Below are 14,309 nucleotides of genomic sequence, written 5' to 3'. Positions count from 1 at the left end.
GTTCTGCACAGTTACCAAGCCAGAACAGCCATCCCATTATTGGCAATCATTTTCCATTTCGCTAAATCAAAGTCCTCTCCTCGGTGGGCTGCTTTAACACCAGAGCTAGTTCCCCAGAGAGATGACTACAGATTTTTTCTATTCACAGAATGAGTGTCACACAATGAGCATGTTTTTAAGTCACTGCTAAAGTCAGTGGAGGTAACAGCGAAGTTAAGGACTAGTGAGCATCTAAAAGACCTGGATAAAGCAATGACAGCCGATTCTCAGACCAAAGTCACCCCTTTGATAGTGCTTTTGGCGTAACATTCTGATGTCAAAAGCCACCTTCCACATGCGCAGGATACGCAACTGGTCATCCGGTGAGACTGTGGCCGGACAGAACTTTGGTGTTATTATACCCCAGTGGACAGCTGGATGGCTGGAGATGCTTATGTTTAGGCAACAGCACATGGCAACCAACAGCGGGATATCAACACACGCACATGCTAGCACAGATGGTCATGATAAGGTGGAGAAAAGAAATATCACATTCAGACTCCTGCATAAAAGTTCGGGGTTTGTTGAACCCATTAACTGCCCTTCCCACCTACCCTATAGGGACCTTGCTCCTTATATTATGTTGTTACCAGCAGCGTTTCAATCTGATGTTGTCCTGCTGCATAGCATGGGCACCATCACAGGTTCTGTCTGGCTGCATTCTCAAGTGATGCTGCCCATCCACGTATCATGCTGCCATGACAGCTGCCCTCTGGCATCCAGCAGCGTATAATAACACTGCAACCAGTTCTGTCCAACCATGTTCTCAGCTGATGCCATCCAGGGGTATATCCTGTGGACCCAAAAGGTGGCTTTTACGCTGACAGTATACTGACAAAGCTGTATATACTGACAACCATTCAAACATTAACAGATATTAATTTTAAAGTCATTAGTTCACCCGCATGCAGTTTGGGTGCAAACTGTTACAGAAACTGGGAGAACATGCCAAGTCCACTCAAAAAAGCCAGCTGTTCCTGTATCAAAAATAAATCAAACAACTGACATGCAAAAGTTAGTCAGAGTATTATTCGCGCAAAAAACACCCCAAATCATAAGCTTCTAGAGCAGCAAATGTAAAAGCTTTCAGTAACTGGATAAACAGCATGTTAAATCACTATTGTGCTGTAAATGGTAATAGCCTTTCATACATGTATGTAAAAATGGTCATGTGGCTTGTTACTGATTATATGGCTTCAGAAAAATCCCTCTTTGAGTGTGAGGATGGAGCTATACATAGAACAGTTTACCTTACATTGTCCTCCTGTCCAACACTGTCTCCTAAAGCTGGCCTCTAACAGGATGTATTGTGTCTTGTTAGATCTGCTCCATCCAAACACCTTCCCACTTCAAACTGACCACCCCACAGTTACCATCTCTCTTTCTTTGCAACCCTTTATTCCTCCTCCTCTCCCTCCTCCTTAGGCTGCATCCACCTACCAGCACTTGAGAGCTGCCAGCCTCTGTTGTCCTCCCCATCTGTTTCTGTGTTGCTGAAGGACTTCTCAGCACTGATGCTGAAGGTGTCTGATGAAATCTTGTGTGATGTTCAGTTTCTTGCAGCTTTGCTTGCACTCTGCAGTTCAGGCAACGGAGAGATTGAGGTCAGGAAGAAGTACTGAAAAATGTATAAAGCTTACGTCCAAGGGCATGTTGAAAAAGTCAAATATTCAGCTGTGTGTATGGCTGAGTCAGAGCTCCTGCACATCATTTCAATTGTGCAATTAGACATTTGAGAATGTAAACCCCAAACGAATGGAACTTTTCATCTATACTTTCTTCAGTGTTCTTGTTTCTTTCACTGGACTTTTAAGTAAAGGTGTAAACAAATACATAATCTTTAAAGTCTTTCAGTAGAGAATTATTTAAAGAAACAGGCAATGATACTATGTGTCAGTTGTTGCAGATGATTGAGGTGTAGAAGGGTTGTTCCTCCATTTTGCTTAGATCAATAGCTATCATTTTCTTCATTTTGATTTTTTTTTAAAAGTGCCCTGCTCCTGGGACCATGGAAGGACCATGCCTTCACAATGTAGTTTACAATATCAACACTGCAAATGATATAGGGAGGGGGGTATTTCAAATAGTAATTCACGTTATTTTCAAGTTGGAATACGCTTCCCTCTTTCCTCCTCCCTCCTTTTTCTCCTTCTTCCGAAGAAATCTAACTTTCCATGCATGAAAACATACCAATCTTGGCACATAGGTCCAGTCCCATGGTAAACTTCCTCAACAGCAATTAGGGGCAAATTGTCCTGATGACGGTGCTACAACAACTGTTTAATGTTCAAAACTTTGAAAATCCATAACAAATCACCTATTTGGCCTATGGCTTTGCTTCACTAAACTATAGACCCAGTTGTAAAGACACCTTCCAATGTAATGCAAAATATGAAGCTCATCACTCTGTTTTGATCAAAAACTGTAAAATCAATTAAACCTCCAACAGTTTTTGGTCAATTCACACCACATTCACTTCACAGCATCTACACACTGTCCTACATAAATGCATCACACAGATTTTTGAATGATCAAAAACTGATCCCGTGGTGCAATGTTCATGAAAAAGAGACAATATTTTGCTGTCAGAGCAGATGAAGTGTGATTGTGTCGAAGTGAATTTTTATAGCAAATTTGAATTCTGCCATCACATAGCCTTTAGCAGTCAATAAAAAAGAGTATCTTTAAGTAGCATTTTCTCGCTCACTCTTTTTAAAGACATTCCAGCTGTTTTCTTTGTTGTCTAGATGAAGTATGTAAATGCACTGAACTTTGCCTTGGTAACTGAATATTTGACATTGATTTGAAGTTTGCCTGTGAGCTGCTGTGCTGTTCCCTGGTGGTTTGCTGTATCATAATGTGAAGTCGCCTGTGGTGGAGCTACACTGCTCAGGAAGCTCAATCACAATACTGCCATGTAGGAGGTTGTACATTTAATCCCTTGGTAAATACTTATGCCTACCATGCCATGGTACTGTTAGACACATTATTTCAAAGACCTTTTTTTAAAGTTTAATAATTTCTGTTCTGGGATGTTGCGCTGATGGACCCTTTGTTTTCCTTTCTCTTGCTCCTCAAAATTCAAGCTGCACAGCAGCTATACTTTACCTTATTTTCTGTTGACATGATAATATGGGCCTACCAGCAATTCAGAGTATATCTGTGTGATAAAAGTCTTGTTGTTGTTTCTATTACCATTGCTAAAATCATGTTAGGCTGTAGTTTACAACAAGAATATGTTAGTCACATGTCATAACCGGCCATGCTAGCAGCTCTGTAAGGCTGCACTTAGACCTGCTAACATGTCTAAGCTAAGTAAGTTAGCAAGCTGCAAACCTCAGCATGCTAACAGGGCAATTTGGGCTCAGGAGGTGGAATGGATCATCCTCTATTTGGAAGGTTGATGATTCTATCCCCAGCTCCTCCGTTCTGCATGCTGAAGTATCCTTGGGCAAGATACTGAACCCCAAATAGCTCACAGTGGCTGTCCCATTGGAGTATGAGTGTATGCGAATATAAAAAAACTCATTAGCAGGTGGCACCCTATACGCTAGCCTTGGTCATTGTATGAATGAATGGGTGAATGTGACAATTAGTGTGAAAGTGCTTTGAATGATGAAATGACAAGAAAACTGCTATAAAATGCAGGTCCATTTACCATCCACGATGAAAAATTCTATATCAATTCTTGATTATATTTTCTATTAATAATCTGAAGCTAAAGGTATCAAATGAATTCAGTAAATTAAAAAGTATGTTATTTTTCCCTGATGTAGTGCAGTAAAAGTTTAAAGAATCAGAAAATGAAGTACAAGTATCTGAAAATTGTACTTAAGTACAGTGTCTGAGTAAATGCACTTAGTTACTTCCCATTGCTGTTTATGAGATAACATATTATTATGTAGCTATTACAATGTTGAAACATCATACAGGTGTCTGTGGCTCAGTGGTAGAGTGGGTCATTCTCTAATTGGAAGGTTGTTGGTTCAATCCCTGGCTCCTCCACTCAACATTTTTAAGTATCCCTGGGCAAGATGCTGAACCTCAAATTGCTCCAGATGCTGTGCCATCAGTGTGTGCGTATGTGTGAGTGGTTAAAGAGTAGCAGGAGGCACCATGTTCGGTAACCTCAGCCACAAGTGTGTAAATGTGACATGTAGCTTAAAAGTGCTTTGAGTGGTTGGACGATTACAAGGTAGAAGGTAAATTTATTGGTCATTCTTTAAACAAAGTTTAAAAAATTAAATTACAATTATCCTTGATCCTGCTACATCTTTGGAGTTTAAGGTTGAATTTATTAGAATCAGCAGCTACTATGAAGATTCCATCTGGTTGCTTGTTTATGTTGCTGCTGATGCATCGTTCAGTTCCTGCAGTGCATTTTTTGAATTTGCATCAGAGTCTTGTGTGCAAATGGCTCCCACAAGGTCAGTCCACTCAGTGCAACAGCTGACATCTGGGCAAGATCACAGCATCGGCGCAACCAGGACCAGACCACGATCAGGGCGAGCGGGGGGCACAGTATCAGTACAGCCAGAGCACGAGCACAACCAAAGGCAGGGTCACAGCATCAGCACAGCTATCACCACAGTCAGGCACAGCCAAGGTTACGGCCAGGATCGGGGAAAACTAGGAAACAGGGGAAACAAGGGAATGCTTCCGAGAGGCAATGAGATTAGCGTAGTGCAGTTCAACGTACCCAGGATCTGTAATCACAAGCCCCAGGTAGTGAGAGTACCACATGGCTATCACAGATGTAAGGCTAAGCTAAACTACTGAGGCTAAGCTAAGCTTGCAAACGGCAATGCAGTAAACAGACATGCATGATTTTCCGATGGTGGCATTTAGAGAAGGAAAAGGAGCTCAGTGTATCATAGGAAATCCCCCGGCAGGTTAAACCTATGTCAGCCTAACTATGGGTTGGTCCGCAACCTGAGCCAGCCCTAATTATAAGCTTTATCAAAGAGGAAGTTCTTAGGTCTACCCTTAAAAGTTGAAACGGCGTATGCCTCCCTGACCAAAACTGGATGTAATTGGTGTTGTTGTTACCTGTATGCTTTACAAACACATGTATTCAGCGGGCTTTGATGTAACATCATGTCATATTTGTCTCTGTGCCCCTGCAGGTCCATGTGGGCACCTCCCATCAGGAGCAAAGGGTTGTGGGATATATCACGTGTACCCACCTCCACGCCATAGAAGGTACCGTTACATGTTCTTTCAACCTCTCTGTACATAGAGTGGATGTGTGTGTGTGTGTGTGTGTGTGTGTGTGTGTGTGTGTGTGTGTGTGTGTGTGTCCAGTAAAACCATCCAGCTCTACACACAGGCCTGTATGTACGTGTGTGTTTGTAGATAAATGGGCACATCAAAACCTCCTCCTGCTGTTCCCATGGCGACTAGCTCAAGCTGTTTACAGCGTCAGAGCCCTATTTATAGCCTTTGGTCGATGCCTCCCTCATTTTTTAACAAAGACATGTCTACTCCCCGTTGCCTGCTATTCTGGGCTCCTGCTACGCTTCTCTCAGGCCTAAAAATAGCAGTGCCAGGGCTGTTTCTAAAGATACATCAAACATGGAGGTGTGGGGGTGGGGGGTGGGGGGGTTGTTCACAGAGACCTGATTCTTTTTCTGAGAGGAAGAAGTCATATATTAGTAATCTTTGCTGCTTGAAGGCATGATGCATGCTGCAGTGTGACCGACTGAATACACTGGGACTGACTGTCTTATTTGGATTTGTGAGTGCAGTGTGTCAGGAGTGTGCTGATGCTGACTGACTGTGCTGCCAGTCGCATCAGCAGCAGCAGCAGCAGCAGCCACAATACTAATCAAACTGTGGTTTACACTTTTGAATATTAACACAAAAGCAATGAGGCTTCTACCAACAACGCGACAACACAGCAGAAAACGAGACCATATAGCAGTGATATTCAACTTCTGGCCCGCGGGCCAAATCACCTGATAGGGTGCCATCAATCTTCAGTCATCATATAAATATACAAAGAACAACAACCAGGCAAGAGAGTATCCTTAGTACTCAGTTTTGACTCTTCCCCTGCCCTACAGGAGGAAGTCTGGGCCGAGCTATTTTAAGATTAAAAGAGAGGCACCTTTGTAGGACTGAAAACTCTGGCTTTGGACTCAACATACCGTGCTGAGCCACTGATCTGGCTTCGTGTTACAGCCCTCTGATCATGGAGGGGGACATATGTGTCCCAATGACAGATATAGATTTTTTGGAGCTGTTACACATCAAGAAATCTCAATGATCTGATACTTTCTCTACCCCTCTCTTCCTCCCTCTCCCTCTCTTTTTCTTTTTCTCTTTTTCTCTCTCTTTCCTATACAACATATATGTGGATCGAGGGGCAGCACAATTGCCCATTTTTGAGTCCTTTTTCAGTCCTTAACCTGGGACACACCAAAAAAATAGTACTGGTCGACTTGTACAGTCATTCACACAGTAAAAATGGTAAAGACTAAACAATGAGGTTCATTCTTGGCCATACTGTAGTATTTTCCATGTTGTTGGCCATTTAAGTTGCAATTTCAGAAAATAAATTATAAATTAAAAATTGAAATGAATGCAACATTTAAAAAGTGTTACGATGCTGAGAGCAACTGATACACAGGGAGCATCCTCCAGAGTCACACCAAAGAAGGCTGCACTGTTTCTCTGCATTTAGAGAAGCTGTTTATTATTATTGTCTATTATTCTATATTTCACCTGCACAGTCAGGAGCTGGACTCAACAATCATGCTTTCACTTTGGTAGTTACAGTTATAAAGAGAAAAAAAATCTTTACTGAGCTCTAAATAAGCATCATCCAGGTTTTCCAGGCAAGTTTCCCTCACACAAAAGTTTTCACACACAGAGCCAAGCTGAAAGAAGCATGCACACACACACACACATACAGGCAAACGTACAGCAATCACCCCCACAGCCCCCAGCTTCGGCTAAGTGGTCCAGTAACACACAAAATAAAAAACATTGCATTTGATAGTTGAGTTGGTGCTGAGAGTAATCAAAGCCAAAGCCACCTACTCACCCACCGATATCTTGACACCTCTTTGTTTCTCACACTCTCCACTATGCGGCTGTTATTTCTCTCACATGCTCTTGCCTACCGCCCCCCTCCAATCACTTCTCTCTTCAGGTCCAATTTACCAGATTTTTTGGCAGTGCTGGACAGAGAAAACACTGCCAAAGCAAAATAGCAGCACACATGACTTGATACAATGTCACTAATATTAGTAACGTAACAGAGGAGCTTAACAGCTCAGTAAATAAGGGACATCAGGTAAGGACAGTTTGTCCCCAGAACATATGACAGTACATCGTTTTGTCCATATAGACTGTGTGCAGTCAAAGGATGACAGGTGGCATATTGTCAAACTTAACTTTTAGTTCTTACAGCTCAGGTTTTTTTATTCCTGCATCAGAAAATGAATACTGATCACTGTACCACAGTTATTCATTCTTTCCCAACAGTGTGTCGTTTTCCATTACAGATTTACACAAAACTTATAATTTTCAAAATGTCGATGAAACACAAGTGCAAGATGACTACGTTTCCACTGAGTGATGTTCTGTGACTTCTCCTCTGGTGATAACATTCCAAGAAGATGGTGATGGATGTTCAAAACATTAGCAGCTTTATTTCTATTGCACCCACCACACTAGCCATCACTATTTTTAATCAAAGGCGATGTAGGTGTGTTAAGAAAGCAATAATGGAAAGGCAAGGCCCTTAAACGCGGGAGAGGCCACATATTAATGCCATGCAAGCACTTCGGTCCTGACCGTGTCAATGTCGTGCTCAAATGATGTTAAAGCAAACCCTTTCATGTAATTGTGCTTAATTCTATACTCTATCATACATATTGTATCATATCCAAAGGTGTCAGTGTTAGGGTATATTATATGTTACTTACCATAGTACACATACTGAAAGTTTTAGGTAACACCAAGACCTCCTCTTTGTACATCACTTTCATTCATACATGTTTTGGTGACTTTAGAGGAAACAGTTGTGCTCATTTGTCGTTTCCCCCCACCCAACACTGCATTATATGCCAGGAGATGCCTCTGTACGTTGTGAGCAGCTGGACCTGTTGCTCCAGTGGGGCGCTGAGTTCCGCCAATCCTCGTCCCAACCAGTTGAAGGAGAGAAGGAGGACCTGGTGGCCTTCGATGTCATCCTGGGAGACCTCAACTTTGATAACTGCTCCTCAGGTATGACATTGTCAGGGCAGTGGATCAAACAGCATTGAATACTTATCTATGATGTTTAAAAGTACTAGTACAGTGCCCGTTAAACACATGCCTCTTGAGAACTGCTCAAACAAACAACTTCACTCTCAATACTGTGCTCCTTTGGATCCTGAGCATAGACTCTATATAAAGATGGACACATGACAGCTCCCCCAAAGTGAGGTTATTCAATCCGGATCGCCCCTGTTGTCTGACTGCAGTACAGGTCCTAAGACCCGCCCCTCCATGTTAGTGAATGGTCATAGGTTGAACTAAAAAACTCAAAGTACACGCCAATTACATTTTTCCCAAAATTGGTGTCCGTCACTGAAGGTAGTTCTCATCATCCTGATGTTTGTTCAAGTGTTTGTTGTCATGATAAGTTTGGTTCAGTTTTGATGAGTTAAATGAATTAAATTATTCAAAAGGGGGTTTTCCACCATGATTGACAGCTGTGACAGCCAATCTGTGTGCTCACATTCAATGGAGCCATTCACTATTGGTCGAATGGGTGTGTGGGCGGGAACTCCCCCACCGGGGATCGTTACTGTGCAGATGCAGGACTCCCAGTGACATCACCCTTGTAAGATGGCAACGCTCATATCCCATATTTTAATCTCACTTCAGCAGGGGTAAGTGGGAGTGCATCGTCCATCTTTATTTACAGTCTATGGTCCTGAGCATCACACCTGGAGCCAAGCAGCTACAGATTTAGATTTAAAATGGCGTTACAACCCAAAGATGTACAGCCTAGGGAGAAAGGGCGGTAACAAAGCTGTGATGGTAAAATTGGCTGGAATGCTGTTTATTATTCAGTGAATGAATTAATGATTAAATGGTGAAACAAGTAAGCAGCATTAAAACAAAGGGAGAGGGCAGCGGGTGGCAGCAAAAATAAACACACAATTAAAACAAATCTTATACCTGGCCAACCTCAACCCCAAGCTTGCTACATTTACAAACGGTACGGAAATAAAAAAAAAAATCTACCTATCTACTCTGTAATAACCTGTGCAAACACAATCAGTGCAGCAACCCATAAAACCTAGTTTTTTAGACAAACAGCTTCCTATGGTGTGGTGCGATAGCAGCATGTGTTTAACAAAACCAAAACAAAACCAAAATCTATTCTCTAGAGTCCTGCTCCTTTAACAACTGAGTTCCTTTGTACAAGTTAAGGTGAACAACCAGCTAGTTAACAATCATGAGCCAACAACACACAAACTAGAGGCACAGAGCTACTGGGGACTTACATAAGCTTCAGGAAACACATAATTAGAGCAGGCACTCATCAAGGGCTTCCTACCCCTTGATGAGTGCCTAAATTTTGCTCCAATGGGTGGCACACTTCCAGGGGGCCTGGTCGTAAGACGGGACAACTGGCAGCACCCAATTGGTCGGCAGGGAGACGTGGAGAGGAGGAAACCCCAGAACACGAGGGAATCCCCGATGATGTCGTGAATAAAGCCATTTTACATTACAAATCAGTGTTTCTTAAACGTGGTTTGGCATTTCGGAGAAAGGCCTTTAGCCTAGCACCTGCTAATGTGTGCTCTCCTTTTTTCAGATCCAGATTTTTAAGAGGTTTTGGGGAGTTTAATTTTATCCAGAGAAGAACGCTCCATATTATTTGGTTCCCTGGTCATCCACGCTTATTTACTTGTGACTTCCTGTTGTCAGGCAGTACTCATTGATGAATGATGAGTGTGTTACTCCTCTCCAACGCACAGCCTAAACTGGGACTGTGTGTAAAATTCAACTGTATTTTTTTTTTTTTTTTTTAGAGGACAAGCTGGAGCAGCAGCATGCACTTTTTACTCAATACAAGGACCCGTGTCGCCTGGGGCCAGGGGAGGACAAACCATGGGCTCTAGGTAACAACAGGCACACAGTCACATGCTCCTCTGGGGACACCCTGGGACATCCCATATTTCTGTCTGATGCATGCACGCACTCACGGATCAAACTGTAGCAAAACAGACAGCAATACCACAAGCTAATCTCTAAAGAGTGTTGTTATATTAAAAGGCAGCTGTTGCCATGCACTCACAGGAAGTCTGGTAATAGTAAATGGACTGTTCTTGTATAGCCCTTTTCTATTCTTTTGACCACTCAAAGTGCTTACACACTACATGTCACATTCACCTATTCACACACATATTCACACATTGGTGGCCAAGGCTACTGTACAAGGTGCTACCTACTACTCTGTAACCTCTCACACGCAATCACACTCCAATGGCACAGCATTAAAGCAAACTGGGGTTCGCTATCTTGCCCAAGGATACTTCGACATGTTGACTGGAGGAGCCTGGGATAGAACTGCTGACCTTCTTTTTAGAGGATGACCCGCATTACCTCTGAGCCACAGCCATCCACGTGGTGCACACCAAGCAGAACCAAGCCGAGGCGAGCCAGGCATAGCATAGCCGAGCCGAGCCGAGCCGAGCCGAGCAGAGCAGAGCAGAGCAGAGCAGAGCAGAGCAGAGCAGAGCAGAGTGAACTGTAATCTGGCTCGCTTTGGCTTAATCAGGATGCCCCTGCTGTTTGAATTCAAAAGCACCTAGTACAGCGGTTGACACATGGGCATTAGTGACGTAAGGACTGGAGGGTTTTGGTCTGGATGTGAAGCGTTATTTAGGCCAGTGGTATTTAGGGACAGTGTGGGCAGGTCAGAGATAGGGCTCTTTTACAGACTGCCTTATTTATTTTGACAGGGACATTTTGCGCAGCTAACCAGGGCAGCGGAGCTATGCCGCTGTTTGGTTGCAGTTAGACAGGAGGAAAGGAAGAAGACAGGAAAAGAAGAATGGATCAATGAATTAATGAAAGAAAAAGGAGAAAGATGATCCCATTTCATAAAGCTTATCCAAAGAAGATTAGACCTAAATGAATACAATAGCGAAGCTTAAAAAAGCCGGCAGAGAGCGGAGCGGCGGGCTGCCAGCCACTGTCACATGCTGTTCTGACTGTGTGGGTAGATTTCATGACACTTGCTGAACTCAGAGAGCTCCGGGAACCTTCTAATGCTGTCCACCCAGCCAGCCACACACACATACACAGACACACACACACACACCTGCAGTGCTGGTGCTGCATTCAAATCACATGGAAAATATAGCATTTGGTAGTTCAAAGCAGTGAGCTGAGAGTAAAATGACACCATTAATCATCTTCTACAATCATAACTGGCATAGCTCTCTTTGTGATGTGTTTGAGTTCATGTTTGATGGCAGATGAAACATGTCAACCACAAACCAAAACCCAACAAGTCCAGGAACTGTGGCTGCCCGTGTGTTTTAGGAGTTCTTTCCTACATATACTACAGCTTGTTGGTGTGCAATAAGTCTTGAGGACAGAGACACTGAGGTCATGTTAACCACCTGAAAGAGGAAATCTCAGGACATATATCTAGACCAGGGATACTCAACTTTGCTTGGGGGCCACTTTGCAAAATGAAATGTTTCTAGGATTTTAGCACAATTGTAAGATTTTACGAAGTTTCTAGAATTTTAGGACATTCTAGGATTTTTGGATGTTTGTTTAGATTTTAGAATGTCTCTTAGATTTTAGGATCTTTCTCGTACTTCAGCACTTTTCTAGGATATTAGCACATTTCTAGGATTTTCAGATGTTTTCAGGATATTAGACATTTCTAGGACTTTATGATATGTTCAGAATTTAAGGGTGTTTCTAGGATTATGGGACATTTCTAGGATTTCCGTATGTTTCTTGGATTTTAAGATGTTTCAAGTATATCAGCCAGTTTCTGAGATTTTATCATGTTTTTAGGATTAGGATTTAGCCTTAAGGGCATTTCTAAGATTTTAGGCCATTCTTGGGATTTTAGGACATTTCTAGAATTTCAGGATTTTTTCGGGATTTGAAGACATTTCTGGGGCTTTAGGATGTTTTAAGAACATTTCTACGATTTTAGGCTGTTTCTAGGATTTCTAAGACATTGGTGGCTCAGCTCGGACCTCTGTCGAGGGTGCGGGGGATCCTCCACTGGCATTTTTTTATCAACAAGCTCTATTTTGAATGTCACTGGTCTGGACTTGAGATTGAATTCTGGAATTGACTGAGATAATGTCATTGTGCTGCTCCCTTTAAATTGGTCCTTTTACACTCATGACCAGCCCACAGCCTCACTGCCTCTTTGTTAAGATGGAGATAGAGTTTATGCTCTCAACACAAAGCCTTCTGATGCCTCCTTTGCTACAATGAAAAAAGCCAAGCCGTACTTTCAGATCAGCTGTTCTGAAAGGAAAAAGCTGGTCGTCATGGTGAGAAGGTGGATTGTAAAGCATATTAGACAAATCAATAAACAAGTACAGAAATATAAAACAATTTGGACTGGATTTGCAGGTATGTTGGTGCAAGTGAAAACCATGCAGTGGAGGTGAAGTCTAAGTCCATATTTGTCGTGACTGCTCCTCCACAGTTAGATTTCAGTCCCATGTCTCCCAGCTGGTCTATGACAGTACAGCACAGAGGTCTGAGGTGGTTTAGTAGTGAAAACAGGAGTAAAGGAGGAAATCTTACTCACCTTGACAACCACTGCAGAGCTAAATAACGATTGTTGGATACTCCGTTTCAGGGAGCAGACCCCGACCCACCACTGTCCCACTGACAGAACAGCACCTCTGCCTTTGGGTGTCCTTCACTGGACTCAACAAAGGTGTCAGTATACATTGGTGGGATAGAACGACTGACTGCATTCTGCACTGTAACTTCTACTGGAGGTGTTAATTGAGAAGTGAAGAGTAGAGCCAGAGAGGAGAAACAGAAGTGAGTCTGCATTGTGATGGATTTTAATGTGTCCCTCAACAGGTACTTTACTGGATCCCAGTGGCCTTTATGACGATGAGGTCAGTTCACCTGAAAGTTTACAAAAGTAAGTCACACACACACACACCAGAACCTTTACCACAGCCTTTAAACGCCTTGGGCACCCATACCACTATTGGCATCCTGTAGCCTTACTAATGGCACACAAGCAATAAGTATGCAAGAGTTTTTCCAAAATTTTGGCACAGGGTCTTACACATTCATTTATTTGTGGCAGCCTGCCACATGACAGTATAACAGGGTATTTAGAATTCCAGAGGGGAGGTCATGTGAGGAAGGCTAGCTGAGGGCTGTGTCTTCGTAGAGCTCCCGCTCCTGTCTCACTATATGGAGCTTAAAAGTGTTTCTTCCTACCTGAAGTTACACTGATGATGCTATAACATGGCAACAAAACCTGGTGGACAGTCTCAGAGAGAAAAATCTGCGAGAAAGGGGAAAACAACTCAGTCGCAGATTACCGACCATGCACCCCATCCCACAATGGCGCCTCCACCTCCGGCTGATACTAATGTCATGGAAGTCAGCTCCTTGGACTGTCTGAATTGGTGTGGGAAGTTACCCAGAACATCGGTGAAGTTATGGAGTAGAAATTGTCCAGGCTTACTGACGGCAGCCTGGAGCCAAGTGTTTTACTCTTCTCCATCCATCCATCCATTTTCTTCCGCTTATCTGGGGTCGGGTTGCGGGGGCAGCAGCCTAAGCAGGAAAGCCCAGACTTCCCTCTCCCCGGCCACTTTGTGCAGCTCTTCCCGGGGGACCCCGAGGCGTTCCCAGGCCAGCTGTGAGACGTAGTCTCTCCAGCGTGTCCTGGGTCTTCCCCAGGGCCTCCTACCGGTGGGACGTGCCCTGAACACCTCACCAGGGAGGCGTCCTGGAGGCATCCTAATTAGATAGATAGATAGATAGATAGATAGATAGATAGATAGATAGATAGATAGATATACTTTATTGATCTCAAAACTGAGAAATTGGGGTGTAGCAGCGCCATGCAGTAAGAACAAGAGAATAAAGAGCACACATTATTAATAGAATATAAAGGAATATGCTTAAAAAAAACTAAAAAACTAAGAGACTGTACATATATCTGGCTCTTCTCAACGCGGAGGAGCAGCGGCTCTACTCCGAGCTCCTCCCGGATGACCGAGCTTCTCACTCTCTATCTCTAA

At 43.1% G+C, this 14,309-nt stretch overlaps 1 protein-coding gene across 1 annotated transcript in view; it reads left to right on the top strand.

Annotated features, from left to right (window-relative positions):
* The window catches only part of smpd3 (sphingomyelin phosphodiesterase 3), a 37,630-nt gene that overhangs the window by 10,876 nt on the left and 12,445 nt on the right, over window positions 1-14,309 (top strand). The window contains exons 4-7 of the mRNA XM_042496693.1: window positions 5,166-5,241; window positions 8,119-8,274; window positions 10,077-10,166; window positions 13,126-13,189. Of these exons, the coding sequence (XP_042352627.1) occupies window positions 5,166-5,241; window positions 8,119-8,274; window positions 10,077-10,166; window positions 13,126-13,189 (386 nt within the window). The remainder of the gene's footprint in view (window positions 1-5,165; window positions 5,242-8,118; window positions 8,275-10,076; window positions 10,167-13,125; window positions 13,190-14,309) is intronic.

Source organism: Plectropomus leopardus, chromosome 11, assembly GCF_008729295.1.
Source record: "Plectropomus leopardus isolate mb chromosome 11, YSFRI_Pleo_2.0, whole genome shotgun sequence".
Taxonomy (NCBI): Eukaryota; Metazoa; Chordata; class Actinopteri; order Perciformes; family Serranidae; genus Plectropomus; species Plectropomus leopardus.
This window is presented reverse-complemented; position numbering and strand designations above follow the sequence as displayed.